Source organism: Lathamus discolor, chromosome Z (genome assembly GCF_037157495.1).
Source record: "Lathamus discolor isolate bLatDis1 chromosome Z, bLatDis1.hap1, whole genome shotgun sequence".
NCBI lineage: Eukaryota > Metazoa > Chordata > Aves > Psittaciformes > Psittacidae > Lathamus > Lathamus discolor.
Window position 1 is genome coordinate 59,887,926 of NC_088909.1, and position 27,421 is coordinate 59,915,346.

Consider the following 27,421-nt stretch of genomic DNA (forward strand, 5'->3'; position numbering starts at 1 on the left):
CCACAAATGACCGACCACACAGACAGGCTGGGAGCAGTTCTGCTGCAGCTTTGCTGCAGCTCTGAACTGGCTTCTTCGGGGCCAGGAGACAGCGAGCACAAAATCACATCAAGTTTACCTCACCAGTTACCTCCAGCTCCGGGGCTCTTCCAAGATACAACTGTAGGAAGGGGAGAAAATAATAATAAATAAAAATAATGCCCTTTCCTAGCAGATGACTCACTGTGCTATTTTACTTCGAATAGTTTAATCAGCTTTGAAGTCCTACATATGGATTCTCTTCAAAGACATGCTTTGAAGTAGATCCCTCTTTGAGGACTGACACAGCTGCACTTTGCTGCAACTCGATTCAGTGGGTGTCTCATGAGCACAGCATCAGCCAGGACACATGAAGGGAGGACAGTTTCTGCACCTCAGAGTACCCGCCAAAGATCCATTAAGGAGTACCTCAGCCTTGCCACGTCACACAGCAAGGAGCAAAGTGAAAAATAAACCATCCCCATAATCCACTATTGGTTATCAATAAAACGCATATGCAAAGGCAATTTCAGGGGCTGAAATGCATGCTGCTCCTTAAAAATAACCTCTTGCTCCCTGTAATCATCCACCCTTTTTCTTTGATTAAAAGAATTCCCACCGATTCTAAGTAGAGAGCCAACAGCTAAAGCATTCAGAAAATGCCATTTCTGATAGGCTTCCATTACAGCAAACGCAAACACTGTCATTACGGGATCAGAGCATTAGGACAAGAAGTCCCGCTACACGCAGGGGCAGGATTGCAGCCCTTCTGAGACACCGTGTCCTTCATTACACAGACACCTGGCTCACTGCCACCTGAAGTGCAAATGTTTTCTAAAAATACCTCAGGTTTGATTTCATTTCAACCTCAGGCTCCTGGTATCATAGCTGTGGCAGGGGTTAGCAATTGCAAACGGAATCACACCACATTAAACCCACCATGCTTAGGAAGTGAAAACCTGGCCCTTGCCACAGAGGGTGTCCAAGGGCTATCCCCGCTGTGGACATTTCTGGCCAATGCATTGACATGTAGCCTGGCCTCTTGGCTACATCAGGATAGTTCCGCACTCAGGATCTGGCCCACCTGCCCCTAGACATAAGCAAAAACAAGACCCAAAGATCGCACAGCACCCCTGTGGCCTTGCTCAGAAAACACTCAGCCCCTAAGTGGTTCAGGAGCTCTGCAGCTGGATCCCCTGAGCCCATCTGCCCCATGCATGCTGTGGGTGTAAAGTGTCCCAACACTCAGCAGCAACAAGACATTTCCCCATGAGGCTCCTCCGGGACAGGAGCACAACTAGGAAGTCAGAATACTTCCCCCTCACTTGGACGCCGTTTAACTGTTTGGAGACCGGTTCAGGAAGCGCACATTGACAGAGCAGCTGGTCCAGCTGGACCTTGCTGACAAGGAGGAAACTAGATGCTTAAGAACGTGGGGTTTTATGTCTTTTACTTAAGGCTTCCTTGGAGATGTGCGATGGAGCGTTTCGGCACTGGCAGTAGTATCACACAGGTGCTTTACATTTGAATCATGCAGCAGAATGAAATGCCTGCCCTCAAAAAGAATAGTTAATAACTCTTATTATAGTTAATAAAAGACAGACTTCCGCAACAAAGGAAAACCAACCGCCAACCAACCCACAGCCCATCCAGCTGTGCTAGCAAGGAGTCTGCATGCTACATGCCCTGTTATTCTCCACCGGTGCTCCCACGTCACATCTGAAGCTACACATGCTTATGCCACCCTGCCAACTGCCAGGCTCTGCCTCTCTCTACCCCAGCAGCCAGACAAACAGAGGAAGAAAAGAGTTAACCAGCAAGAACATGCAGGAGGGCTTGAATGGCAGCCAGTCATGGCTAACGGATGAGACAGAAGGCTGCACTTTGGGACCGACCTGGTGCTGGCAGGGACGCCTTGTTTCAGTGAATGAATGCTTCCTGACCTAAATGGCTTTGACTTTAATGGAGATGTGCCAACAGATGCCAGTTTAGAAGCTGAGCTGCTGACAGCTTTATACTGAGGCACTTTGTGCAGTGAACTGATCAGCTGTTCCACTTTTTTTTTCTTCTTTTTTCCCCCCGTTTTCTGTCTCTGTCAGCTCCTGGATTTTTGTTTTGTTTGTTTTATTTTCAGAGGAGGCTGGGAACTGAAGAGGCGAAAAGTAAGCAGCCTTTTTTTCCCTAAAACAACAGTTCGTTTAGGAACTAGAAGCAGTTTTACAAAGTCTCACTAAACTGGTGTTGCACGCACCTCACCAGCCAGAGCAAAACTGGCAAACTTGCATGCTTGCATTTCCAGAGCCTTGATAAAGTGATGCCACTTCTCCACAGGGAACACCAAGGCGATCAGTGTGGCTTAACATTTTTGTAGATACTAAAGTTGTGCAACAAAGGGGAAAGTCCTCAGCTGTCAAAATGCCACCAGTTTCAGAAATTTACCCCTGCAGATTGCACCACTTCATCTTTACCTGGATTTAACATATGCATGCCAGCATATTGTGCTTACTTGTGGTTCAACAACTGACAGATACACTAGCTCATGCGCAGGAAAATGATCTCCAAGATGTGTTTGCTGTTCACCGGCTGCAGACGAATTTGGCGCATTCGCTCTTCTAGGAAAACAACCTGTGGCATTCTTGTGAATAACTTTCCTTAACCTGAGCATATGGATGGCAGCAAACAGGAAGCACCAAATTCTGACAGCACTAGCTCTCCTACGTTCCAGTGTTTGTCACGAGTTGAGGCTCGTCCAAAGGCCAAAACACATCCACGTAGGGACATAGGGATCTCAGTAGATTCAACTGGGTCACAAGGTGAGTCTTCAAAGGGGAAACAAGTTCTACCAGACTGCTGATGTACAGACTAATAAAACGAATGAATAAAGGTTCCATGTTAGATATGTAAGTACTGACCCTCATATTCACATTGAAAACCAAACACAAGCTACCTTGGACAAAAATACCGGAGTGCCAACAGATAACTGGCATGGAGAATACTGATACACTGGGAGGAGACTTAGTCAACCTGGAGAAAGGTATCAAGACCAGGTTTATCTCGCAACAAAGTTTATTGCCTCAAAGAGGAATAAGCAGAGTGCCAACAAAGAAACTGCTAGAAAAGACCTGTAAGAAAGAAAACAACTATGGGAACTACTATGAGAGGCCCAAACTACTAGGAGTAACCTGGCAGCCACCGAGAACTGCAGTTCATGTTCCTGTGCATTTACTCAGAGAACACCAGGTTCCCTTAGGCAGTTTTCTTCCTCCTCCTCCTCCCCCTTGAATTACAGAAGAATACATACGTGGCTAAATTTGTGTTTGCACCTCTAGGAAAAATAAAGTTAACAGGACTTGCAGAATTTGCTGAGCACCGTCAGTTCTTTGAAGACGATGGCAGGTGGCAAATATTTAGCATTTTTGAGGATTAGGAGCTGCAATATAGGTTTTTTTTTTTTCTTTTCTCTCTGGATTTAGAAAAATCTTGAGCGATGTCCTGCCAACAGAGACCACACCTTCCAAGAGAACTTGGAACAAATGCCAGAAGTTTTTCTGGGTTCTTTTACTTTCTTGTTCTGAGTGTAGCATACAAGGGAAGAGAGAATGAGAAGTCTGCCATAAAGAATGCAGAAAAAAAAAAGAGATATTAAAAAAACTGTCTTTAAAGTCTAAAATCAGAAAAGAAAGATAAAGATCATCACTGACAGAACTTCATATTTCTCTTTTAGATAAAATGATGCTCTAATGCTCAGTGTATACACAGCAAAGATAATTCGCTCTTCCTAGGTGTATCTTACTCCTTTGGAAATACACCCCCTTCCTCCCACTCTGATTTGGTGTAAATTATTATACCCTGTTCAGGCGATGCATCAGGCTCAATGTCTGGGTAGCATCAGGCTCAATGTCTGTGTAGCACCATGCAAACAGTCTTCCTTATAGCCTCTGCGATTAAGACTGAATTCCCATTTACCAAGGCTGAGCTTTGTTCCATCTCAACACAATCAACTGGCTGGTACGAGAAGGGAGGAGTGCAGTGTGTACCTGGGGCACAGGTACAACGGTGAGGACTGCAGGGATAATGTGGGAACACAGGGATCAAACGCAGCCCATATATAACATCTTTATTGCCACTGCAAAGCTTCCTTACACTGGCAACCTGTGGCTCAACATGTTTCATGGGGACCCCACAGTGCCCTGATAGAGAGGCTGTCCCTTGGCTCTGAAACGTCAGACACTACCCCAGTTCTCACATCTCCATGTGGGGAAATTTAAGGCTCCTTCAGCTGCAGAAATCTTGTTTTTTTTTTCCCAGAAGGATAATCATCATATACCTAGGAGTGAGATTGAGCCTTCGAAAAGATACCAAGTGCTGGAACCACTCCCAAAGGAATGCAAGCTGCACACCCTTCTCCCCCAAGCATCCTTCCTCCACTGACCAGACACAAAGGGCACCAAAGCTCTGCTAGGAAAGGACCGCTTGCAAAAGCAAGCCAACCTGTCCTGCAGGAAAACATGGGGCCTGCTGACGACCCCGCGCCCCAGGGAAGCGCAACAGAGGGTGGCTGTCAGAGCAGGCACATTGCACGGCTCTCGCCAGGACTTACTGCGTTTAGCCATGGCCAGCAGCTGATGGGAAGGACAGCAGGGACGGAGCCTCCAGACATCCGGGAGCCCATACGAACTTGCAGCCCGCCAGCCTCTAGTCATTTTATTATTTCTTTTCTTCCTCCTTTTTTTTTTCAGTTCTGAAGGCATGTGACTGGCCTTCACATACCAGAGCTGACCCCTCCCAGAGCCAGCGATTTCCTAAGAGCCGAGAAGGATGTTACCCTCCCGTTTTTTCACTACGGGACTAGGCTTCCCTGCCAGTTCGCGTTAGGACCTCACGCCATCTAGGGTCCGCCTGCCAGTTACGCTCGGGATCCCTCCAGAGGTAAGGGTGCCAAGGGTGCTGCCATGCCCAGCTACCCGCTAGCGGGAGGGCACGGACAAGGGGAGCACCTGCTCCTCCTTCCCTCCTTGGCACGCGGCTGCCGATTTCCAGCTGTAATCCATTAACTCTTTGCTCTCACATCCGCCCTCCCCTTCTGTACCGGACCGTGAAGAGCTGCGAGCGTTTCACACTCTGCTGCCCCATAAATTAGCGCGGCAGTTGGAAGCACACTCACTCTCCACGCACTTTCCCACGCGGTTTTTTTTATGTCTCCGAAACACCACGGCGCAGGGAGGTGCCGAGGTTTTGCTTTCGGTTTTTGCTCCCATGGGTTGGCGGCTCAGTTTAGGTAAAAGCGGGGGGTACGCTTCTGGTGCCACACTGCAATGTTGTGCTGCTCTGCTCTCAAACTCCCGGCACCCCAAATTCCCCTGCTGCGCTTTGGACTTGCCACTTTCACACGATGAGACCCCCCATCTGCCTCCATTCCTACGGGATGGGGTCCTCCAGTTGCAATCCTGCCTCCGCCTGCCTTCCAGCGGCTTCACATCGCCGGGCGCGCGGGGGTGCTGCTGAAGCCCCTGCCTGCAAGAGACGGCGGCTCCACACAGGGTACAGAGACCTCCGGCGGCGCCGAGCGATAGCGCAGGCAACCGGCTGCTGCTCCTGCTGCTGGTGGATGGTGCCCCTGCTGCCGCCCCTGCTGGCGGTGGTGGTACTGGTGATGGTGGTCCTGCAGCGACGCTGCCGCCCCTGGTGCCTGTGGACCCCTACCACCAGCGGCAGGACACAGGTCCACGTAGCACTGCCTGCATCTGGCATGGCACAGGGCTTGCCTTCCCCACTTTGGTCTCCAAAAAAAGCTGGACCACTTCAGTGGGTGACCCTTGATGCTCTGAAGCACCAGGCAGGTGCTACACATCAGGAAATTACAGCCCCAACACAACTGCAGGTTCATGGTGCCATAGGAAACAAGGACTTGCAGCAGAAAGTACAAGAATGCTTCAGTGGCTACTGCATGTGCTATCACACATGTGTATTTTTGGTTCAAACAAGTCTGGAATTGCTTCAGGCAACACAACCACGCATGCAAACTCTTAGAAATAGTACCCACAGCTCAGGCAGCTATTTCTGGTTCACCTGAGCATCACAGCAACACACCATCTTGACGCTTCTGTGAATAACTCTCATGCAGTCCCCAGCATGCACACTGCTCCTCACCCACACACTGTAACACTGTGACTATCACTGGCTCCAACAATACAACACACATGCTCTGCCGGTCACCTGTATCTTCGTGCAATATGACATGATATCAGAATATCATGGTGGAGGGGTGGTTAATAAGGTATAAAGTCCAGGAAATTACCCTTTTGGGCACATTCGTGGTTGGCTGTACAGCTGGAGCTACACTTTATCACAAAATCAAAGAATTGTAGAATGATATAACTGTTTGAATTGGAAGAGACCTTAAAGATCATCCAGTTCCAACCCCCCTGCCATGGGCATGGACACGTTCAAAGGTTGCTCAAAGCCCCATCCAACCTGCCTTGAACACTTCTTAGAAAAGCGAGGTTTTGGGGCTTGTCTCTAACAGATCCCTGCAGACTAAAACACCAGAGCTTTCTAACAAACCTGCTGTGGGAAATGCTTCTTTCTTTGTATTTTTTATTAAGGGGAGAAAAAGGAGAATTTAAAAATCCTCTGTTGGCTTATCTGTACGGCTGCAAATTTAAACTCAAATTAACTTAATTCCCAATGAAATACATACTAGGCAGGCACCTAATGTGTCTCTAAGCATCATATAAGCACACCTATAGGATAACTTGTGTCTTGATGAATTGGTGTGGGCCTTACTTGACAGTACTTCTTAGATACTAGATGCTGCAACCATGTAGTAACAGAACCAGGGTCTGCATATGCTGCTTGTCCTCCACACAGCACTCTCTGATTTCAGTATAGGAAAGGAGCTGCAAGTGCCAGGACTGACCTGAGTTTCTTGCTCCATCCAGGCTGTTGCAGACTAGCAGTCACATACTGCCTATTGGCACTGAACAGCTCAGGGTTGTACAGGACTTAAACAAAATTCAGTAGGACTAATGGAAAAAAACCATTCTAAACTCCTAAGTCCTTCTGTCTGTTCTTTTAATGTCAAACTGTACCTTAATCCACAAAATTATCAAAACTGCTTCTGCTCAAAGGACTTCTTTCACACCAGCACAAAAAGAAAAAAATAGGTGAAAGACCTCCTACCAGTGACTCCCAGGAAAGCTCAGAATGACTAGTCCCATGTAAGGACTCAGATAACCTCCTGTCCCTGGAGGATGGAGACCCAAGGCATCTTTGTCACTAACAAGGTCCCTCACCCCTCTGTAGACTACTGCTTCTGGTCTGAGCCCCCACTTTGCTGTCACTGCCTTTCACTCTCCACCACCCCCCCCCCCACCTTTGACAACACACGATGAAAAAAGTTTGCTCACAGACTGAGTTTTTGCAGCTACACATAATTTTCTGTCCACTTAGCCTAGTTTTTGCTTCTCACAATTATTCTCTTAAAATAGTTTTGTTATCTCTTTCTTTATCCAATAGAAAATACTGACATTTTTGCAACCCTCCCTCCCCTTTCAATAAGTAACCAGTGCACAAACGAAAAGAGCACGTTACAGCCTCTAATCCATGAATGTGGTGGGAGCAAAACCTTGTCCCAGCTGAAGTAACCAGGACAACACCCATTGACCTCAGGAGAGAAAAAGCTAGGCACAGAGACACCTTTAACATACAATCACAAACTGCATTTGGACAACTCATCTACGTGCACAGGGTGTTATTGTTCCTAAAATTACTGTAAGTATATTCAGGTATAACTGGAGCTGAACAACGTTCATACATAACCAGCAAAAAACTCCACCAGAACAGGTCCCAGGGATGCGTCGATACCAGCCAGCCGTTTATTGACACATGTATCACCTATAAAACATTGGTAATGTAAATTTGTACTTTTCTGATGAACAGCAGGTTTGGAGAGATCACTTCTCTCCTGCAGCTCATTCTATTACACTGGAAATTATTCTGTGTAGAAAACATGCAGTGTTGAAAGAGACAAAACTACACTCTGCAACCATCCACTGAAGTAAATAGACATCAGGGAAAAATCAGCAGGCACACAGAAAGCTCACTCACGGCTTTTACCTTTCCAAATGAGGGATCTCCGTGACGTCTCCTTTGAAGAGTGTTTCACTTCCATGCCTTAAGCCATTGGCGACACCTCCACCGCAGCCTGTCACCTCCACATCTGGGGGAAGCTGCAGGACATCTGGCTGTCCCAAGGCTGAGGTCCGATCTAGAAACTGGCCACCCTCCTTCATGCGCTGCTGGATCATGGGAGTGAGTGGCATCTCAAAGCTGAAGTAGCTATCAGGCTCCGAATACAACGTCTCCAGCGACTCCGCGCTGTAGTATAAAGATGCATTGTCTAGGATGTTTTCAAACTGTGAGCTGTATAGATCAGTGGAGACATCGGAGTGCCTCTGCCCAAGGATATCTTCATATCCTCCTGTGGCTGCTTCCCCCTCCTCCACCATCCTGGAAATGAATCAGAAACAGCTCATTTCAGCTTGGGGAGAAAGGTTTAGACCTCTGGGTGAACCTCCTTACCTTCTACCTTTGCAAACAGAAAGGTCAATGTGCCTTTGTGCTAAGAGCACAATGCGGATAAAACACTAGTTTCTCCTTGCACCACCTCTGCTCATGACTGGCACCGTCTCCCTCTCTAGGGACATAAACTGAAGCAATCTTTGTGAAAAAAGGAGGGCAGGGGAAAGGCCTAATATTGCCTAACAGATAACATCAGCTGCTTATGTGCAAAGGAGAGCACTCAGAAATGCTTCCCCTAGCACCACTGCCATGCTAGAGGCTGCACAGGTAGATGTGCAACCACATGGGGCCTCTGTCAGTTTACTGCTGTCAGAGGACAGTTTGCTGGCTCTGCAGCCCTAGGGCTTGGGTCTTCCTTGAAAGGCTAGAGGAAATCCCTCCAAAATGCAAAGGGAAGTGAATGCAATTAAAAGCCTGGAGCCAAGAGAAACAGATTTGAAGGGTGAAGACTCAGCCTGCTTGCATAGGGGAAGGTGTAGCATCCGCCTGTGGAAAGTGCTGCTCTCTGCTGTTCCAAATAGTGTGGAGCTTCTCATGGCACATGCCAGGTGTCAGGGCTACCTGCCCAAGTGATCCCACACACAAGCAAAACTCCAAAGATCCCGAGGTATACAGGCAGGAGTCTCTAAGCTCCTGTCCCTTGCTGAGATCCTGTTGTTTCAACAGCAAACACACCATCAGGCCAGAGTAGGCACAGTCTGCTCAGACTGCACTGGTGGGACTGTTTGCTTTGTTACAGATGTGCATGGGGAAACAAAAGTGAGCACACCAGGATGATCCTGTAAAAAGCAGCACACAAGTTTTGCAATATATATATATATACAGATAAAATCATATACAGTTAGGTAATATAGAAAGCACACCACAGCATTTACCCTCTTATAACATACAAGGCCTTGGGTAAAAGATCTTTACCACCCGATGCCTCAGAGGTGCTCACACTGTTCTTGCACAAACTCTGTCCAAAACCAGAAAATCTGGCCAGGCACAGACAGCCAGGCCTGCATGCTGCCTATACTTAATTACATGCCTGTCCAGGTCCCAGCTGCAACCTGGTGCAGATGCCTCGCCATGCAGCCATTACTCTGCAACAGCGAGAGACATCTTTACATTTCCAAACATGAGGTGGATTTCAAACTTTCACGAGGTGGTGCAGAGGGTGTTCAGTCCCAACTTTATGCACTAGCCGCCACCAGGCACGAACAGCTACCACTGCCACCATGCCGCAGGCAGCAGACGAACAGCCAGTGTTTGCCATTTGCTCCTAAAGGGGTAGGCACAAGCCACGTGCATGTGGAACGAGAAAAATCGCCCCTGCCCCCTGTGCCCCCACAAGCAGTATCTCACCTGCCCTGGCCTCTCACTAGCACAGACGTCTCCTCCTCACCACGGTTCTTCTTGTCCTTCACAAAAACTTCATCCTGCCTGCTGTCATCGAGCATCGCTCGAGGAGTGGCTCCAAGGGCAGCGGGTCCTGGCTGTGGGTCCTCACAGACCTCGCTCCAAGCGCTGTCTGGTGAGGAGACCAAGCCTGGGGAGACCATCAGTGGCACAGGGTGGATGGAGGTTTTGGGGAAAGCCTTCCTCTCCACGGACACCGTCTCCAGCAGCGAGTGCTTCTTTCTTCTCTGCTCCTCATTTTTTTGCAGCCATAAAATCTCCACCCCTTGAAATTCTACATGTTTGCTCACAGCTGCCTCTTTAGAGAGCCTCCTCTCAGGACCCATTTGCATTTTGCCTTGACTGTACGCTGAAAACTCCTCAAAACGCGCCCACCCTTCCACTCTGCTGGCTGCTTCCAGGTTTGTCACAGATGGTCTATGACAGCTTGTCTCCTGCGCTGCATGGACCTCCTCGGTTTTATTACTGATGGCTTGCAAGGACTCGGACTGCTTTTCTCCAGTCCATACTGCAGCCAGATCTTTCTCTACAATCAAATGCATCTTTTCCTCAGCTGTTCTTTCAGATGGAGGAGGCATGTCTGAGGGTTTTTCTTGGCCTGCTGGAACTGGTTCTCTGGCCGCCTGCACATTTTGGCTGCCAGTAATGCTCTGTTTTTCCATTTGCGTCTCCAAATCAAGAGAAGTATTTGCTCTCTCTTGCACCTTTGTTGCTTCCAGCCATTGAGGGATTTTCATCATCTCTGGCAGGTTACCTGCAGGTTGCAAACCTTCTTCTGAGGCACACAGCTGTGCTGCCCCGGCATCAGGTCTGGAATCCTCTGCAGGAGCCGTACGCTGAGGAAGGGGCCTGCCAGGTACCTGGTGCTGACTGTCCTGGCTTTCTGGGCTGCGTGTTACAGGTTCTGCCCTCAGCCCGTCTCTGCTTGCCTCTACAGTGCCATACTCTGGAAATTCATTGATGATGGTATGAGGGAGCAAAGTGCTGCTTCCGCGGCCACTACCTGCAAGGGAAAAAGAGAGTGTGGGCTTACCTATCTACAAACAAACAAAGCACAAGCAAAAGGCCTGACCTCCCTCCCCAGCCCTCTCTGAACAGAGTAACTATGCTCTCCCCAGCAGGGAAAATACCGTTCTGTTTAACTCACTTCTGCACGCTCTCACAGTGCACTTATCCAGAGCTGGTCCTTTTACATACGAGTTTTTGGGCAGCCCTACTTTGGGAGTGTGCGCCGCCGAGGAAGGAATGCCAGAAATGTCTGCTACACTTCAGAAAGGGTCCCAGTGGCCCACAGACAGTCTGAGGCCACAGGCCAGGCGCAAGGGCTGAAGAAAGCAGATATTCAGCAGTCTGACAGTCATCCACAGTATGTGTTGTGCATGTTGGTTTTATTAAATAAAAAAAAAAAGGGTTTAGGTCATTTTCACTCGTAAAGATGAAACATCAGGAAGATAACCAGCCCCACCCCTTATATCCCACAGCCTTGACAAAACCAATTAGCTAAATTACAAAGCAATTAATGAGCGATTCAGCTTTCTGCCTGCACTACCCTCTTCCTTTAACAACTCAGGTAACTGAAGGCCATGTGGTAGTGATGTACGCTTGCTGTGTAGTTCACGTTTTCTGTTGCAGCAAACCCACCACTGCACAAGAAGCCTGCTACCCCTCCCCTCCTCGTGCTTCTTTTCCAACCGGTGTAAACAAAGCAGGAGCAAAAATGAATGGGCCATTTTCCAAGTGTGGAGCATCCAGTGGCTCCCATTGTTGTGGGGTAACAGAGAACCAGCTGTCCTCAGAGGGATCTCACCAATGACACAATGACAGATACTTGGCTACCTTCTGTTATGGCCCAAGGAGGAACTGGGATTTTGAAAACACAACAACAAACAACCAAAACAAGAAGCAGCAACAGCTGCATTTGCTGCACCCTCCTGGAAAAAACTGGCCTGGAGTATAAAACTGTTTTAAAACAAACAGCAGAGGGGGCAGATCAAACACCTATATGAAAAATGTCAGAAGTGAGAGCTCGGAAACCAGACATGAGCTTACATTTGGATGCTTCGCCCCACTCGAAGTGCATCCCTAGGTGCTGTACTGAAAAACGATCCCCATCTCCACTCTGAGCAGGCTGGCCGTAAGCCATCTCTGAGGAGGAAGCCATGTAGCTGTTGTTAATGATAGGCTGAGTTCAAGGTGAGAGGAAGGATAATTTAACACAAGCTCAGCACCCCACTAACGTGGCCATCTATCTGCCAGTGGTTTGTAAAGACAAGCGACAGCTCACACCAGTCAGATCACTATCCAGTATATCTAGCCACAGGATAAATACCCCACATGGTGCGTGGTGCAGGATCAAACTGACAGGCTTGGAACTTGCCAGACCACAGCCTCTTCCCCAGTAGGTTCTCCAGATATCTCCATGCTGTTGATTTAATCACTCTGCAATAAAACTTCAGTGGGTCAGGTTTCACCTATATGACTTGGTTTCTGTTGAGGACAGTGACTGGACAAAACAGGGATCTCTTTTCTGCTGCAAGGTCCCAGTAAGCTGCGAGGAGCATGGACGCCTTGTTCACTTCTGTACCACCAGCCTCTCTTCATGGCATGGTTTCCAACACACAAGCGTGGGTGCACTGGGAGAGGCTGAAGAAGAGAGCAAGGCCTCTCTACTTATATGAGTGTTGCCAGGCACAGTGTTTTTTCTAAGTGTCCAAAGCCCCAGACAAACAGCCCTCTTAGCACACAATTCAGCCACTCCATGCTTGAGTGCATGCCAAGCCCACCCACTTCACGGCATAGGAGGCAGGTTGCCTGTGAAGTGGGGGACGCTTCCACCAGGACAGACTCACGGATAAGAATGATGTTGTGTGGCTGCAACAGCCCTACGCTTGCACCAGGACCAGCCCGAGCCAGCAAAAAGCCCCGTCTCCTTACTCCCGTCACTACAGAAGAAAACGTGAACCCTTCTCGATGGACACAGCTCCAACTACTGCAACTCTCAGCTTGCAGACCTGCAAGCAGGATGTGCTCCAGTTGGGATCGCTGCATGCCCCCAAGCGGGGCAGCATCTGGCCATGCCCCTGCCTGGGCTGAATGCTCTGGCCATATCCCAAAGGAAAGCAACACATAGTGCCCCTGGAGCTGAGACCCCCTGCGCCTCCCTCCAACCCACACACCCCTCCTCACTGGAAAGAAGCCCAAAGCATACCTCCCCGGCCTCCATGGGCTGGGATGCAGCCAATGTGCACTGGAGGCCAAGCTCTGACAAGGCACCACACACAAACCCTGCCAAGAGGCCAAGCTCATCTCTGCTAATTGCTACCTTAGCTTCTGAACTAACATGAAGGAAACAGAGGTGGCCTTATTTCTGGTGGTGAACGCTAAAAACACTGCTGCACATCCCCATCCACCACCAACAGCCGCTGCTGATGACGGTAGGCAATATCATAGGCAATGATGGTAGGCAACGTCATCCCAAGCAAATTTTACCCTCTTGCAAGCCCAGCAGACTCCAGAAAAGGTACACATGCAGAGCACACAGGCACATATATGGGTGACGACATACCCGTGCAGAGCACCTAGGTGCATATATGGGCAGAGGGAGACACGCAGGAGGGGGGAGCATACACACAGGTACTCCTTTGCCACACTTGCAAGCTGAATTTCACCTGGGCAAGAAACGAGCATTTTCACAGTAGGAAGTTAAGGCCCGTTCTACAGTGAGGCACCAGCAGCCCTACTTTGGAAGCCCTGCTGCTGCCGCTGCATGCAAGCGCAAGGCAGAGGGATTCTTGCCTTCACAGCATCTTGCAGGAACACTGTCTAATTCACTACCTGATTAAAAATAAATCACACATGGCACCAAAGTCTGCCCCCACTACGCTAGGTACAACCATGCACACAACTGCTGAGGTCTCCACTCCCTGCAGCAAACCACCACCAATTGCCCTCCACTCCTGAACAGTGCAACGCCTTTCCCTTTTCTCAGAGAGCTATTTCAAGTACCAGAGCTCAGAGGAGCTTGAGCTCTTTAAGAGAAACTCCTCCCTTATTCCCATCCACCACCACAGCATCATGTCTTGCTGCAGCTACTGGCATATCCTGTCCAACCCCATCCCCCAATATGACTGCATTACAAACAAGGCTAGAAAGGCAACAACAAAATTTAAGGACCGCACTGAAGATGAGCAGGGAAAAAAAATACCCATCACCAAACAAACAAAGAAAGGACACACACTCTCAGGTAACACCAATTTCTACTTTGCATTGAAGGTGGCTTCTTTCAACAAAGAAAAAGAAAAAATAAAAAGAAAGAAAGAAAGAAAGAGAAGGAAAATTAAATGGAGAGAGATAAAGCTAAAATAGAAATTGGGTGAGTGGCTAGAAAAATGAGACCGGGCAAATATAACCTAACAGCAATTGGCAGTCTTTCTGATGACTAGACGTTGAAAGAATTCATGACTTAAATCAGGCATAGATATGATATTTCATAGGTAAATAACCATTTCATGTCAAACAAGCTTGTCTACAGCATAATAAAAGGAAATTCTAGGAAGCAAAACACAAGTTACAAGCATAGACAGACATTTTGTTTACAGGTACATTTTACAAAAGAATGGTGTGAGTGTCTCTCTCTATACAGTATATATATATATATATTAGCTAGCTCGAGAAATTAGAGATATTTGCTTGAACAGTCTCCTTACTCACAGAGGTTACTGTAGCTCCAGCAGTTACCCATTGGTCAAAGAAATAAAATGCACAGATCATCAGTTTATCTATAGCGATACCAGCTAATTCAATTGCTGCTGTTCTAGTCAACTGGAATCAAAATAGTTTCAAATTTCCTGGCAGCTGCTGCCCTGCACTGCACACAATGATGTAAATGGATGCTTTCTGAGTATTATGAAACTGATGGGGGAACTGCAGTCTCATTCAGTCTATCGCAGGAGCTATAAGGAGTCCACCTTGGCAGCTTGCAGGGGGAAAAAAAACTTCCTCCAGCAAGGCTGCCTGACGGTATGCCAGGAAGACGTCTGTGCTTAGCTGCCGTTTATTGTAACTGCGTCCATAAGCGATGAAACGGGTAGAATGGCGATGCCGAGAGTCGTGTGCTGGTGTCGGAGCGCGGGGTTTCGGCATTACGGAGCTGGGAGGTTTCACTGAGCAGCCCCATCATCTTGCATTTTATTTCTCTGCAGCTCCTTGCGCCGACCACAAGCAGCACACGGGTGAGCCTGCATGCAGCGTCACACCAGTTATGCTTTCGTGGTACCGGCACTTCTTGCCATTATTTGTAACAGGCAAATTAGGGCAAGTAAAAACCCTGCATGTGTTAAGGGGAAACGAGTCTCTAGGTGACAGAGCTTAACAATCAAATCGCAGGGTTTATGGTAGTATGTCATCATTGCAGCCTGACAGAGAGGGGGTCACACGTGCTTCCCCGTCCTGCACCCCCTCAAGTTACAACTTCTATATTAACTAAAACCATCCCGATTTATAACACAGTACAACACGGAGCGGCCTCCCCGTGTGAGAGGGGAGGGATGCTGCACAACCACCGGCAGCCTTGCACAGCAGCCCTTTCTCCAAATGATGTCATTCTCCGTGCCGTGATAGGTCCTGCCTGGCCAGCGGAGGTCCCTCGTTAGCCAAAAATGGGGGATTAGCATAATGCAAGCGTTGTGCTTTTGTAACTGGACTGCAAACAGCCACGCTGGACTGGGCGCAGGGTTTTCTGCAACCTGCAGCCACTCCAGGCTTTCGGGCAGTTTGCTTGCCCAGGGAAGTGGAGCCAGGCCATCATCCATTCAAAGTTACATTGGCATTATGTAAAAACACCAAGTTGGTGGAAACAGGGAAGCTGAGTGAAGGCGGGGGGGGGGGAGGTGGGGGGGAGGGAGGGGGTGTGGGTGCAGGGAAGCAGAGGGGAGAGCTGCCTAGCAGAAAAGAATCCCTGGTTAAATGCTCTGCTGCCTTACTAAACAGGCACGGAGAGTGGAGAGTACCAGAGACATGGCAGAGCTTACACAGAAAACGTGACCGTGTTGGCTGAGATCCTTCACCCTAAAAAGAGATGACCAGCGGGGGGGTTTCGTGTGGCCATCAGTGGCGGGTGTGACACAGACCCAGCAGTGTGCACAGGCAGCGTGTGCCTTGCACTTACTGTGCTTGAACAGCCAGGCAGTGGTGCAGCAGCCAGTGGCTCAGGATTACCCAGAAATTAAACTGAACGGTTCAGGGAAGAAAATAATCCCACTGCAAGCACCCTTGGGCAGTGTGTCATGCAGGAAACCCCGCATCCGCTGCTTGCCACTGCTCTTGCATAGTTTATAAATTGTGGGATTCTACGGGCAAGCAGGGGCTGTGTTAGTGAATCTTCAGCCTGCCACACGACATCCGTGCCCACACTGGGTAAACTTCTCACAACTGTCTCTGCTAGTCAAGCCCCAGTGCTCCGGGTCAGGTGTGATGTGATGCCTGAGTTGTCACAGCTTGAAACACATAGAGTGAGAACATCTGCTACGTTAAGAATGTAAACCCTATCCATTACGAAAGCAATGAGCAAAACAGCATGTATATACCTGGATCACTGTGTATCTATTTGAGCTGGTGTGGGGGGGGGGGGGTGTTACAATTGCAAACCTTCTAACCCTGTTCCTGACGGAAAGCCTTAAGTAAGCAATGCTGTGAGTTGGTTGCATATTTTCCCCCCAAAGATTTTAACTATTTCCCAGTGGTAAACAGGGTTTGGGAGCACAACCTCACTGAACTAAGTGCCCACCAAGGAGCTCTGCACCGTTCCCCCCGCTGTGGGAAGGATGGCACCTTGCCACAATGAGCTCAGAAAAGGACAAGGTCCAAAACTAATAGGCAGCACGTGCTGGGAGGGTTTAGTGTGAGGGATTATCCGCTACAAATTGCTCTATGGGCCACAGATGGTCAGTGAGATAGCTCGGTCCCAAGAGTCATTACCCTGGAAAGCAGAGGGGTAGTGAAACAGCTGCTAGCACGAGCAGGAACAGGAGGGAATACAAAGGGAGTAATAGCTGGTCTTCTCATCCTGATGTAAAAGTGTGGGTGAGCCTTAACTATATTTAACGCACTTTTCTTCTTTAAAGGCCCACCCCCACATGGCTGTAAGAATTTCAAGTTTTGGTTTAAGATGTATGTTTGGAAAAGTCTTAAGCCCAAAGTTCAAAAGAATCCAAAAATTTCTATTTTTCAGAGAGGAAGCGGCTAACAGGTGATTTTCTAAATGCATATACACAGCATGATAGCAAGAATTACTTTAAGGGCTCCCAAACAGCCTTCAGCCAAAGCGTAAACTTCTGGATCAGTGACGCAGCCCACAGCTGCTTTGGCACTTGCAGCATCTATAAAGACTTTACAGCCCCTCAGAATTCACTTGTACTTAATGTTATATTTTTTAAAATATTGTATTTTTAAAGAATCTTTTTTAAAAGCTCAAAAGCCATTCAAATAGAAAGATCTCATCAGATAAAAAATGTATTGTCAGACTCTGAGCAAGCAACAACAGCTTAAAAAACCCCACACTACTACTCACACATATCAGACACTCTGGATCTTTGCAGCAGCCTCTGAAGAAACCAGGCACATCCACGGAAAAGGATGGCCTTTACTGCATTTTAGGGTTCTGGAACTATTAGCTGGGGTACGAGAAAGCTTGCTAAGCAGTCCTCAAAGCACCCCAGGAGATGGATGCCATGTTATACACCCAGCTAAAACAAAAATAGGGCACAGAAGGGCATCTGCATCTCCCAGGGTCCAAGTATTTGCTGCTAAAGGTGCGGCTGGACATTGCATGGTAACTTCTCAGCAAGTTCACACAGTGAATGAGATTCCCTTCCTCAGGAAGCTGGACAGAGTTAAATAAACAACACAGGGGTCTAGAGCAGAAAGCGCTTGTTAAAAGCGGTGAACTGGAACAGGAAGAATACCTGCATTACCAGGCCAGAAATGCATCTATCCATATAATCTTAATTAAACGCCTTCTCCCTGTTCATTATCAAGCCATCTCCAGCAGCAGGATAACATGCATCTATTATTTCATAAAGTTGCAAAGATGAATTGAGGCTGCAGCATGATGAAGGGCTTGTGTTGGTGTCCTGCCTGTCTCACCAGGTGATGGGGCTGAAGCCAAGGAGACGAGAGGAGCCCTCAGTGACAACTCACAAAAATGCAGCTCTGACCTACAGCCACCCAAGTCAGCTGTCCTCCTGCCATGCCTGCTGACCTGGGCGCTTCATTCTGTCTGCCCAACTGAACGGAAGGGCCTTCCTGCTGCTGAGGAAATGTTTCTGAGCCCTGCCAGCTTCAGGCGAGCTCAGCCTGTCCCATGTGTGCTCACAGCATCTGAAGCAGACAGACACCACTGACATGGCTCCAGCATCACCAGGCCCCCAGATATTTGTGTCCGTATGTCAGCACGACTCTTGATTCAGCTGGCAGCACACAGATGGGGAGGTAATAACTGACTTAACTCTGGCATTTCCTAACTTCTGCGTGCTGGATTCTGCACCTTTAAAAAACAATAAACAAACATCCCTTGTTTAACGATTATTTGTACTAAACTCTTGGCCTTCAAACAGCTCTGTTGTTTACCAAGTCAAGGATGTGGTAATCTCCTCCCTGCAGCTGTAGGTTATGACAACTTGAACTATCCAGCTTTAAAGTGAAGGTCACAAGACATCCAATTTCCTCCTGCAGAGCAAGGGACTTAGCATAATGCTTCACGCCCCTTCATTTTTTCTTTGCTTGGAACTGGAAACACAAGCACTCATCACACCACACCTGATGGCTCCCAAGCATGCCCCAGCTTCACCCAGGCCTGGAAAGCAGGACTCAAAGGAAGAGACAGCAAAACACCTCCACCTCAGGCAAGCCAAGATGCAGGACACACTGCAACCTGTCCCCCTTCACCAGCATTAGTTTTATCATGTGCACAGTGAGATGCACTCTTCTGACAGCACTGTAAGCGCTTGCTGCTCCTCAGAGCATCCAAGCGCTAGTTCAAAATGACCTAGCTTACTCCATGTTGGAGTGAAAGAGTTGCTCCCAGCAAGGCCAGTCTATGCGCTGATGCTGGAGAGTGCACAAACTCAGTCAGAAAAGTACCTTTTAATACAGTACCTCTGGAGTCTTAAATTCTACAAGTAAACCTTCTCACTGCAATACTGCCAACTAGCAACACCAAACATCAGCAATATCTCTGAGAAAATGGATTTATTACACATTACTATTTAAAAACTCCCATGGGTCTTCAGCATGACAGAAAATGCAGAGGGACACTAGAAACAACAACAGAAAAAAGCTAATAGAATCAAGTATGCAAATGAGAATGATGAAATTTTATTAAGTGTGTGGGGCCACCACACATCTGAGCTTTCTGGATTGCAGCATTGCATGTTTCCCTGGTAAATCACGGAATCACAGAATGGTTTGGGTCAGATTGGACCTTAAACTTATCTGCTTTCAAACCCTCTGCCACAGGCCAGGACACCTTCCACTAGACCAGGTTGCTTAAAGCCCAGTTCAGCCTGGCCTTGAACACTGCCAGGGATGGGGCAGCCACAGCTTCTCTGGACAACTTTCATCAGTGCTTCGCTACCCTCACAGTGAAGAACTTCTTCCTTATATCTAGTCTAAATCAACTCTCAGTTTAAAGCCATTCCCCCTTGTCCTGTCACTACACACCCCTGTAAAAAGTCCCTGTCCAGCTTTCTTGTAGGACCCTTTAGGTACTGGAAGGTTGCTGTAAGGTCTCCCCAGAGCACTCTCTTCTCCAGGCTGAATAAGCCAAACTCTCCCAGCTGTTCCTCATAGAAGAGGTGCTCCATCTCTCTGATCATCTTTTTGGACTGCTCTGGACCTGCCCCAACATCTTTCTTGTGCAGAGGACACCAGAACTGCACGCAGTGCTCAGGTGGGGTCTCACCAAAGCAGAGGGGCAGAATCACCTCCCTCGACCTGCTGGTCACGCTCCTTTGATGTTGCAGGACATGCTCTTAAACACGTATCTGACGTACCTGTTCTCACAGGTTCTGTCCATTGTAATCAAGCAACATGAACGTGAAAATCAGGCAGTCTTAACCCCTAGATAATGCAGTTTCCTGCACCTCTTCAGGAAGCAGAGCTGCAGAGGAAGATGCCAGACCGGGAGCCTGGACTTTCAGGATTGCCTGGAGATGGAAAGATCAAGAGATGAAAACATAACAAAGGGTGGAGCAGTGAAATGGAAAGTGATGCAGTTGAAGCACTGAGCAAGACTACAGTCAGCAATCTGGGCTAGTGTGAGAATGATGCAACATGTGAGTGAATGTGGTCTAAGGGCATTTTACACAGTGAGGATCAGGAAGGTATCACCTCCATGCAATGCAAAAAGGATGTAGCAGAGCTGGACACAAGTAAAGTGACACAGAGAAGGCAGACAGAAAAGCAAAGGACAATGTAGTAAGTTAGTGATACTCATTTTACAGAAAGTTGCTGGGGTAATTTTCTTAAGGCTGTTTAAATCAGCCACAAAAAGGCTCTGCTTGTACAAAAAAAAAAAAAAAAAAAAAACAGAAGAGGAAAAAAAACCAAAACCCAGCCATTCTGTGCTTCCTTTGCTGCTGAAACAAATTAAAGAAGCTACAGCAACAGCAATCGTTTCCATGATTCAGATTCAGGAATGGGTATGCTGCATGGGTTAAGGTATAAATTTCATTTTCTTTCATGTGCCAGCTCTGGCACTGTCTGAACCCTTGCAGAGGGGATTCAGCAGACATTGCCAGGAGAAAGTAAACCTTTTTCCGTAGAATTGGGGTTTTTTGGCATTGTCGGGGGGGTTGCCATGACTCAGTCGTTCTGGCTTGAGCTTGCTAAGTAGGTGGATGAGCACAAGAACTAGCATGAGACAATCCACAGCAGAGTGTGGTTGCGACCGTCTCTTTTGGCAGAAGCAAGCTGTTAAATGAGCTCAGCTGCCTCATGACACCTCACTGTACACAAAACAGCAAGTGGCAGGCTTTCCAAAAACCTATTTGTTTCACCAGGAACTCAAAACCAAGCTTCTTCCAGCAGCTGTTGGAAAAGACCAGATTTGCGTAGCAACCCAGGGACTTTTTTGTGAAGGATGAGATGATTAACCCCCCTGTTACACACGACGGGAGAAAGCTTTATTCTCCTAGAAGCATCAGAGAAGGGACTGTTCCTGAGTCTTAAGAAGCTATTTTCTTCCTAACAACTGTCTTGGATTTATTTTCTTATACAACAGGAATTACGGGGTCCCTGGCTTTCATGTTTACTTAAGCAATCATTTTGTAGTATCCCCCTATGTTTTCCCCCAAGGAAGCACTTTTTAGGACCAAGTCATGTTGTCAGGACTTTTTTCTTCTTGGTATTTAAATATATTAGCTGCAAAGTCACAAAAATCAGCACTCTGTGGCGAGCCCAAGCCCAAAGATAAGACTGCTCAATAGAGACCACTGTTTCCACGGCTGGCTCCAGAGGGTATGTTTCCATACACAACAAACGCCCTTTATGCGAAAGAGGCTGAGAAGACGCCTTGTCCGAGCCAGCCAAATTCAGTTTTTAAAAAACATTTTCTTTTGCTGGAAGGCAGAAGGCTGGGGTTTCGCCAACGAAGGCGCACAGGCAGCGCCAGGCGCGTGGCGGCACGTGGAGCATCCTCCCCGCTCCCATGGCGGCAAGGAGCAGCTCCACGGGCAGGGGTCCCTGTAGGGTGACGTACGGCCCACAGCACTCTCACCGTGAGGTGAGGATCCCAGGGGCCTGGACCAGCTTCTGCTCCAGGGCAGGAGAATGGGCAATAGGTGTGAGAAAAGAGCCAAACACAAGGCATCAGGCAGCAACAGACAAGTGCACAGCAGTACATCAGGGATCAAATATCTCAGGTAAAACCAGGCTGAGGGCAGTGAAGGAGGGAAATGAGGAGGACTTGGTTTTCGTGCGGCAGCTTTATGACCATTTGAATGTCATCAATGAAACACCTCTTCTACAGGCATCTAACTTTTTTTTTCTCCTCCTCTCACCCATGAAAATAACTACAAGGTTCAACCTGGAAGGTAAAAATCAGCAAGGCAGCTGTCCTGGGTTCAGCAGTGGCAGTCATTTTTTTCCTTCTTAGTACCTAGTGCAGTGCTATATTTTCATTTTTTGGCCTGGGAACAGTGCTGATAACGCCGATGTTTTCAGTTGCTGCTCAAATGTTTTAGTCTGACCAAGGACTTTCTGAGCCTCATGCTCTGCCAGGGAGGAGGGGAGGCCGGGAGGAAGCAGAGACAGGACGCCTGACCCAAACTAGCCAAAGAGGTATTCCATACCACAGCACGTCATGCCCAGGAGGTAACTGGGAGTTACCCCAGAAGGGCTAGGGGGACTGCAGGGTTGGACAAGGTATCGGTCAGTACTCAGCTGGGGGAAGTGAGGCGAGTTACTGGTTGGCTGGTGCTGAGGTGTTGTATTCTCTTCCCTTGTTATTTCCTTTATCATTATTATTATTGGTGGTAGCAGCAGTGATTTGTGTTATACCTTAGTTACTAAACTGTTCTTATCTCAACCCGTGGGAGTTGCATTCTTTTCGATTCTCCTCTCCATCCCTACAGGAGCAGGGGGAGGGCAAGAAGGGGGGGAGTGAGTGAACGAGGTTTGTGGTTGGGTTTAAACGACGACAGCAGCTTATTAACAAAGTCTGCCATCTCCCATCTAGGCAAACAGAAATGTTTGCTACAGTCGCCCCCAATTACTCTTTCTTCTTTGGCTTGTCCTATGAAAGTATTTTAGTACCCAATTAAAATATTTATACTCTCAACATCATCCAGTAGAGCATCAGTAATATGCCTGTGGCTGAAAGGGAAAGGGTAAACTGGGGGGCAGAATTAATTAGGCTGTTCAGCCACTTACATGTTACACTCTTCAATTTCTGAAGCCAGCCAAGGCATGGGTGAACTGCTTTGGATGAGATAAATTAAAGTTCAGCTTTACTGCCCACAGTGACAAACTGTTCTTTTGATCAAGTTTAAACACCAGTACTTCTCCTGCCCCTGCCCCCATCATTCGTTTACTTTAAATCTTTCATACTTTGACCCACAAAAAGCACATCTTCCTTCTGGTAAAGGCAACTCTAGAAAGTAGCAGGTCTGTTTGGATTTTTGGTTGTGCTTTTTGCCTTCCCATCTAACACAGAGAAGAACAGAGAGACTTTCAGGCACAGCTGCTTCCTCCCTAAACGTCTGCCATGACATATTTGACATATGTCAAATCAAAAGAAGCCATGATTTGGTTACAGAGCCCTCGGCTTGTGTTACTGTGCCCTCAGTCGCTCCATCCTCATTAATCTTCAGTTAATAAGTGGTTAAAACCTGCTGACTTGATGAAAAAACATAGAAGGGGTAACACCACTCTCATTTATCTATTGTGGTCAAACATCTTCCTGGAGGAGGAGGAAAAGAAGGAGGACTAGGAGGAGGAGGACACATTTGTCTGTGACGGCATGAAGCCAGGCACAATGTCACCCAGTTTTCAGGTACAATTCACAAACGTTATATGTTAACCACTGTTAAATATTTGGAAACCCGCCCTTGAAGTCACTCTCATTTCACTAATGTTAGCCCCTACTGGTAGTTTCTGATTAATAAAGGAACGGAAAGAGATTCAGATATAAGGCAAGAAGCAGCACAGGAAAAATACAGAAAAGCACACACACAGGTCACAATATCTGGCTTATTCTTTGCCACCGTTTATTTTACGGCTCAGTACTCAGTCAGCTCAGAATACCCATCACATTTGATAATTGTTTTGGTTAGTAATAACAACAGATTCACTTGGATTTATTAGACACAGCATACTTTATTTGATGCCAATCTCCGGAAATGTACTAATGCCTGCTGACAGTGCTCCCGCACTGTGTCTTTCCAAACAAGAAGTGAGGTCATAATGATTCATGTAATAATTTGATGCACATTTTGTGGCAATTTAGAAAAGTCTAAAATTCATAAAGGAGGACATTTTGTTTGGGTTTTTTCCCCTTCAGTCTGCAATTAGGATTTCCAAAGTGGAATACCAAACTTTAGAAAACCCAAGGAAAAACTGTTTATTCACTTTCCAGATGACAGTTCTGCTTTCTTTTTGGTTCTTGGGGGTTTTTCTTTCCTTTCCTTACTGAAGTGGAGGAGCCTACAGATTGTTTCTGCACAAAGTGCTGCCCTTCTCCAGCAAGAAGGGAGTCTTCTTTAATTAAAAGTGACATTCCAGAAAGTTTGCAATTAGAAAGGATCAAGGTGCAATGAGAACAGCCTGAGGAAATACTTTTGCAAAGAGGGCAGAGATTGTTGATAATTATAATGAGGCAAGAGAAATATTTTTTTTTATTAGCTACATTTCTTTTCTTCTAAGCTTGGGCTGTGAAAAGATAGAAAATGTCCTGTATTTACAAGAAAAGAACAAGAAACAAGACTGATCCTTAGGCAGTAACATTAGATACTGCACCTGGATTTCTTGAATTGCGAACTACAAAGGACAGAGCAGTTCAGGTACAACCTCAAGTACCTAAATTAAACTCATCTACCTCTGGCTGTAGGAAGAGAAGCATGCAGACCACGAAGGGTATTCCTGGAAGGACCTCCACAAAGAGATGGCCCCACTTCAGCATGTGCAATTGCAGAAAGTGTGGCTGAAACAACTCTGCTGCACAGAACTGCTGGGACTTCCTGCACTGTGTCTCCAGTGCAAGTCCCCGCTGTCACATCAAGGTGGCCAGCTGAGCCAAAGAGAAAGGTGGGAGTGTAAGACTGTAAGGGAACTGTTGTGACTTTCTGAGGCCAAACCTGTAGGCTCCTTTGGTCTGGTACATACACTGTGGCATGGGCAAAGGGCAGCATAGCACAGTGAGCAAGCCCTCATGGGTTTCATTGAGGAGCACCTTCTGTAAAACTTTCCTGCGTGGCTTAAAAGAGGTTTGGGTTTTTTTCACACAAAAGTAATAAACAGCACTTACCCGCTTCTGAAGGCTTCTCTTCTTCCAAGCCAAATAAAAATTCATATTTGGCCTTAGCAACAGTCTGGGCGTGAGCCGATACATCATTATCCCACACAAGTGCTTCTGCCTGTGGAATCAGAATAAACAAAGCTTATCTACCTTTTAGTGGAAAAACAGCAGTAGAAACATGAAATCCCTTCAGGTGGGCTGTCAGGTAGGAATCAAAGTGTTCATTTAACTCTGTGACCACCAAGATGCACAGAGCAGACATGGGTCAACTCAAGAATGCTTTCAAAGAGATCACATCTCTGTCTTCAAACCCAACCATCTCAATATTAAGCAGTGATGTCAGAGCACTCAACCCCTCACATTTTTAACAGGCTTACCTGCTGCAAGGACAGCAGCACATGGGAACCATCTCAGTAATACCAGTTACAGTTAAAAATGCCTAGGGAATAGTATCAGTAACAGCAAATTTGAGCATGTATGTTGCAAAACTGGCACCCCTGGGAAACCCATAAATGGGGCAGGCTGTTTCTTTATGAGGAGGCTGGGATGGAGAAAGGGAAGTGCAAGGGCTATAACAAGGCTGATCAAAAATGGGGAAAAGGATAATGAGGTATGCAAATGTGTGGTAAGTGCTGTCTGTGGGTCCCTGCTGGGCAGCTCACACCTAACCACCACCATCTAGATCAGGACAATGGCTCAACCTGTTCTTATGACCATACCACACAAGTCAAACCTGCTTCCATGACCAGAAAGTGGGGAGGTGGCACAGGGTGGTCCCCCAGGCTAGCAGAGGAGTATCTGGGGGGATAGCTGGACAGATGGATCCAGTGCCACCCAGGACCAGTGCCACCAGCACTCTCCCACTGTTTCGTACTCGTAACAAGCAGTTTGACATACTAAAGGTCCAAGTTTTTAAGAGGAGAGAAAGGCTGCAGGACTAAGGTTGAAATTAGTTTTCTGAACAGGTGGGGACAAATTCAATCTCCAAGATAAAGCACACACCAGCAATAAACTGTAGTGCAGAAACTGTCTGCAGTCAGCATTAAGTTTCCTCCCAGCTGGGCAAGACGGAGCCCGTAATTCTTCTGTCTGAAGTGACAGATGAAATAAGTCATTAACTCTATAAATTCTTCAGTGACCTTTATATTCATGCCCTATGTCTGAGGCAGCCAATTGCTACAGCATAGCAAGTTACTGCATGGCTCACACTGGCGAAGGCTTTAGCTTACAAAAATACTCTAAACCAGAGAAGCCAGATAGAACATTCTGCCCCCCAGGACAATAACAATGTTTATGCACTTCCACCAAATACCTTAGGGTAAGCGTCAGCTTCAAACTGAAATTCAAAGTACAGGAGACACATAATTCACAGGAACACAGTTAAGGCTCTTTAATCAGAGATGTATGGAAACACAATCTACACATTCCTCCAAAGCTAGCCCTCGAACAACTGCATTTTCTCTCAAGGGCATATTGACAAACAAGTATCTTGCCTCATGCCATGTAAGTGTTTTGGTCCAGGTTTTCCTGGACTTTTACCTCCATTTCTTCTCCCACCTTTCTGCACTGTGCTAGTTCTGCAGGATTTAGTCCATCACACCTCTGTAATAGGTGAGCAGTAGAACTTGTGCAGGGGTCTTGGATATATTTACCATTCACTGGCCCAACTATTCATCACTGGGGCTGCAGTGGGTACTTTGATGGACCTAACTTTTGGTAGGCTAACACTAGTCTACCAAATACTTTGGGGGAAAAAAGTGATGAAACAAGTGAAGGGCTTTCTAGCACAGAGATGACTACCACAAGCATGATAAAACAAGCTTAGAAGAAGCCCCCATGTCTCCCTTGCTTTTACTAGGTTCATTCATTCACAGAAAGGGGGGGCAGGAAGGGCTAGAAAAGGAACAGCTGGACCGAGCACACAGGAGGAGGCTCTCAGTTTGCAATAATGTGGACACGAGGAGCTTATAGAGCCAGACAAAAAATCAGCCTATCCAGATGAATGTGAAGGTATGGGACAGCTGAACAACTAGCTGGTGCCAAATCCCACTCACAGATGGGTGAAATGGAAAATAAAACGGACACAGCAGTCCAATCCTGAGCAGTCAGGAATTTCTCATCTACACACCTCTGGGACACAGCATCTCCATCCCTCAGGCCCTGCTCTTCAAGACTTCACAGTCATATGCTGCACAGAGCTTCCCTGCCAGCAAACACATTTTCCAGAGGTCTGCATTTGTCTGTACCTTACTGTGAAGCAAAGAAGAAGAGTCTGGTTCGCAGCACCCTACGCATCATTCAGTAACAGGCAGAAATTATTGGTTACATTAATGGTTTCCCAGTGTACAGAGCAGAGTTTACCACAGTTATGTGCCCAAGTGGAGACTCCATCTGAAAGGGGTAACTTGA

The 27,421-nt window shown here is 47.3% G+C and overlaps 1 protein-coding gene across 3 annotated transcripts in view; it reads right to left on the reverse strand.

The window, feature by feature from the left end:
• The window catches only part of PSD3 (pleckstrin and Sec7 domain containing 3), a 102,479-nt gene that overhangs the window by 64,853 nt on the left and 10,205 nt on the right, over window positions 1-27,421 (reverse strand). For 2 of the 3 annotated variants that reach the window (XM_065662415.1, XM_065662416.1), the window contains exons 2-4: window positions 25,022-25,130; window positions 9,949-11,005; window positions 8,137-8,529 (exon numbers count right to left, since the gene is read on the reverse strand). In XM_065662415.1, the coding sequence (XP_065518487.1) occupies window positions 8,137-8,529; window positions 9,949-11,005; window positions 25,022-25,130 (1,559 nt within the window). Of the gene's footprint in view, window positions 1-4,618; window positions 4,707-8,136; window positions 8,530-9,948; window positions 11,006-25,021; window positions 25,131-27,421 lie in introns of those variants that run through there. The other variant, XM_065662417.1, reaches the window with a different exon arrangement.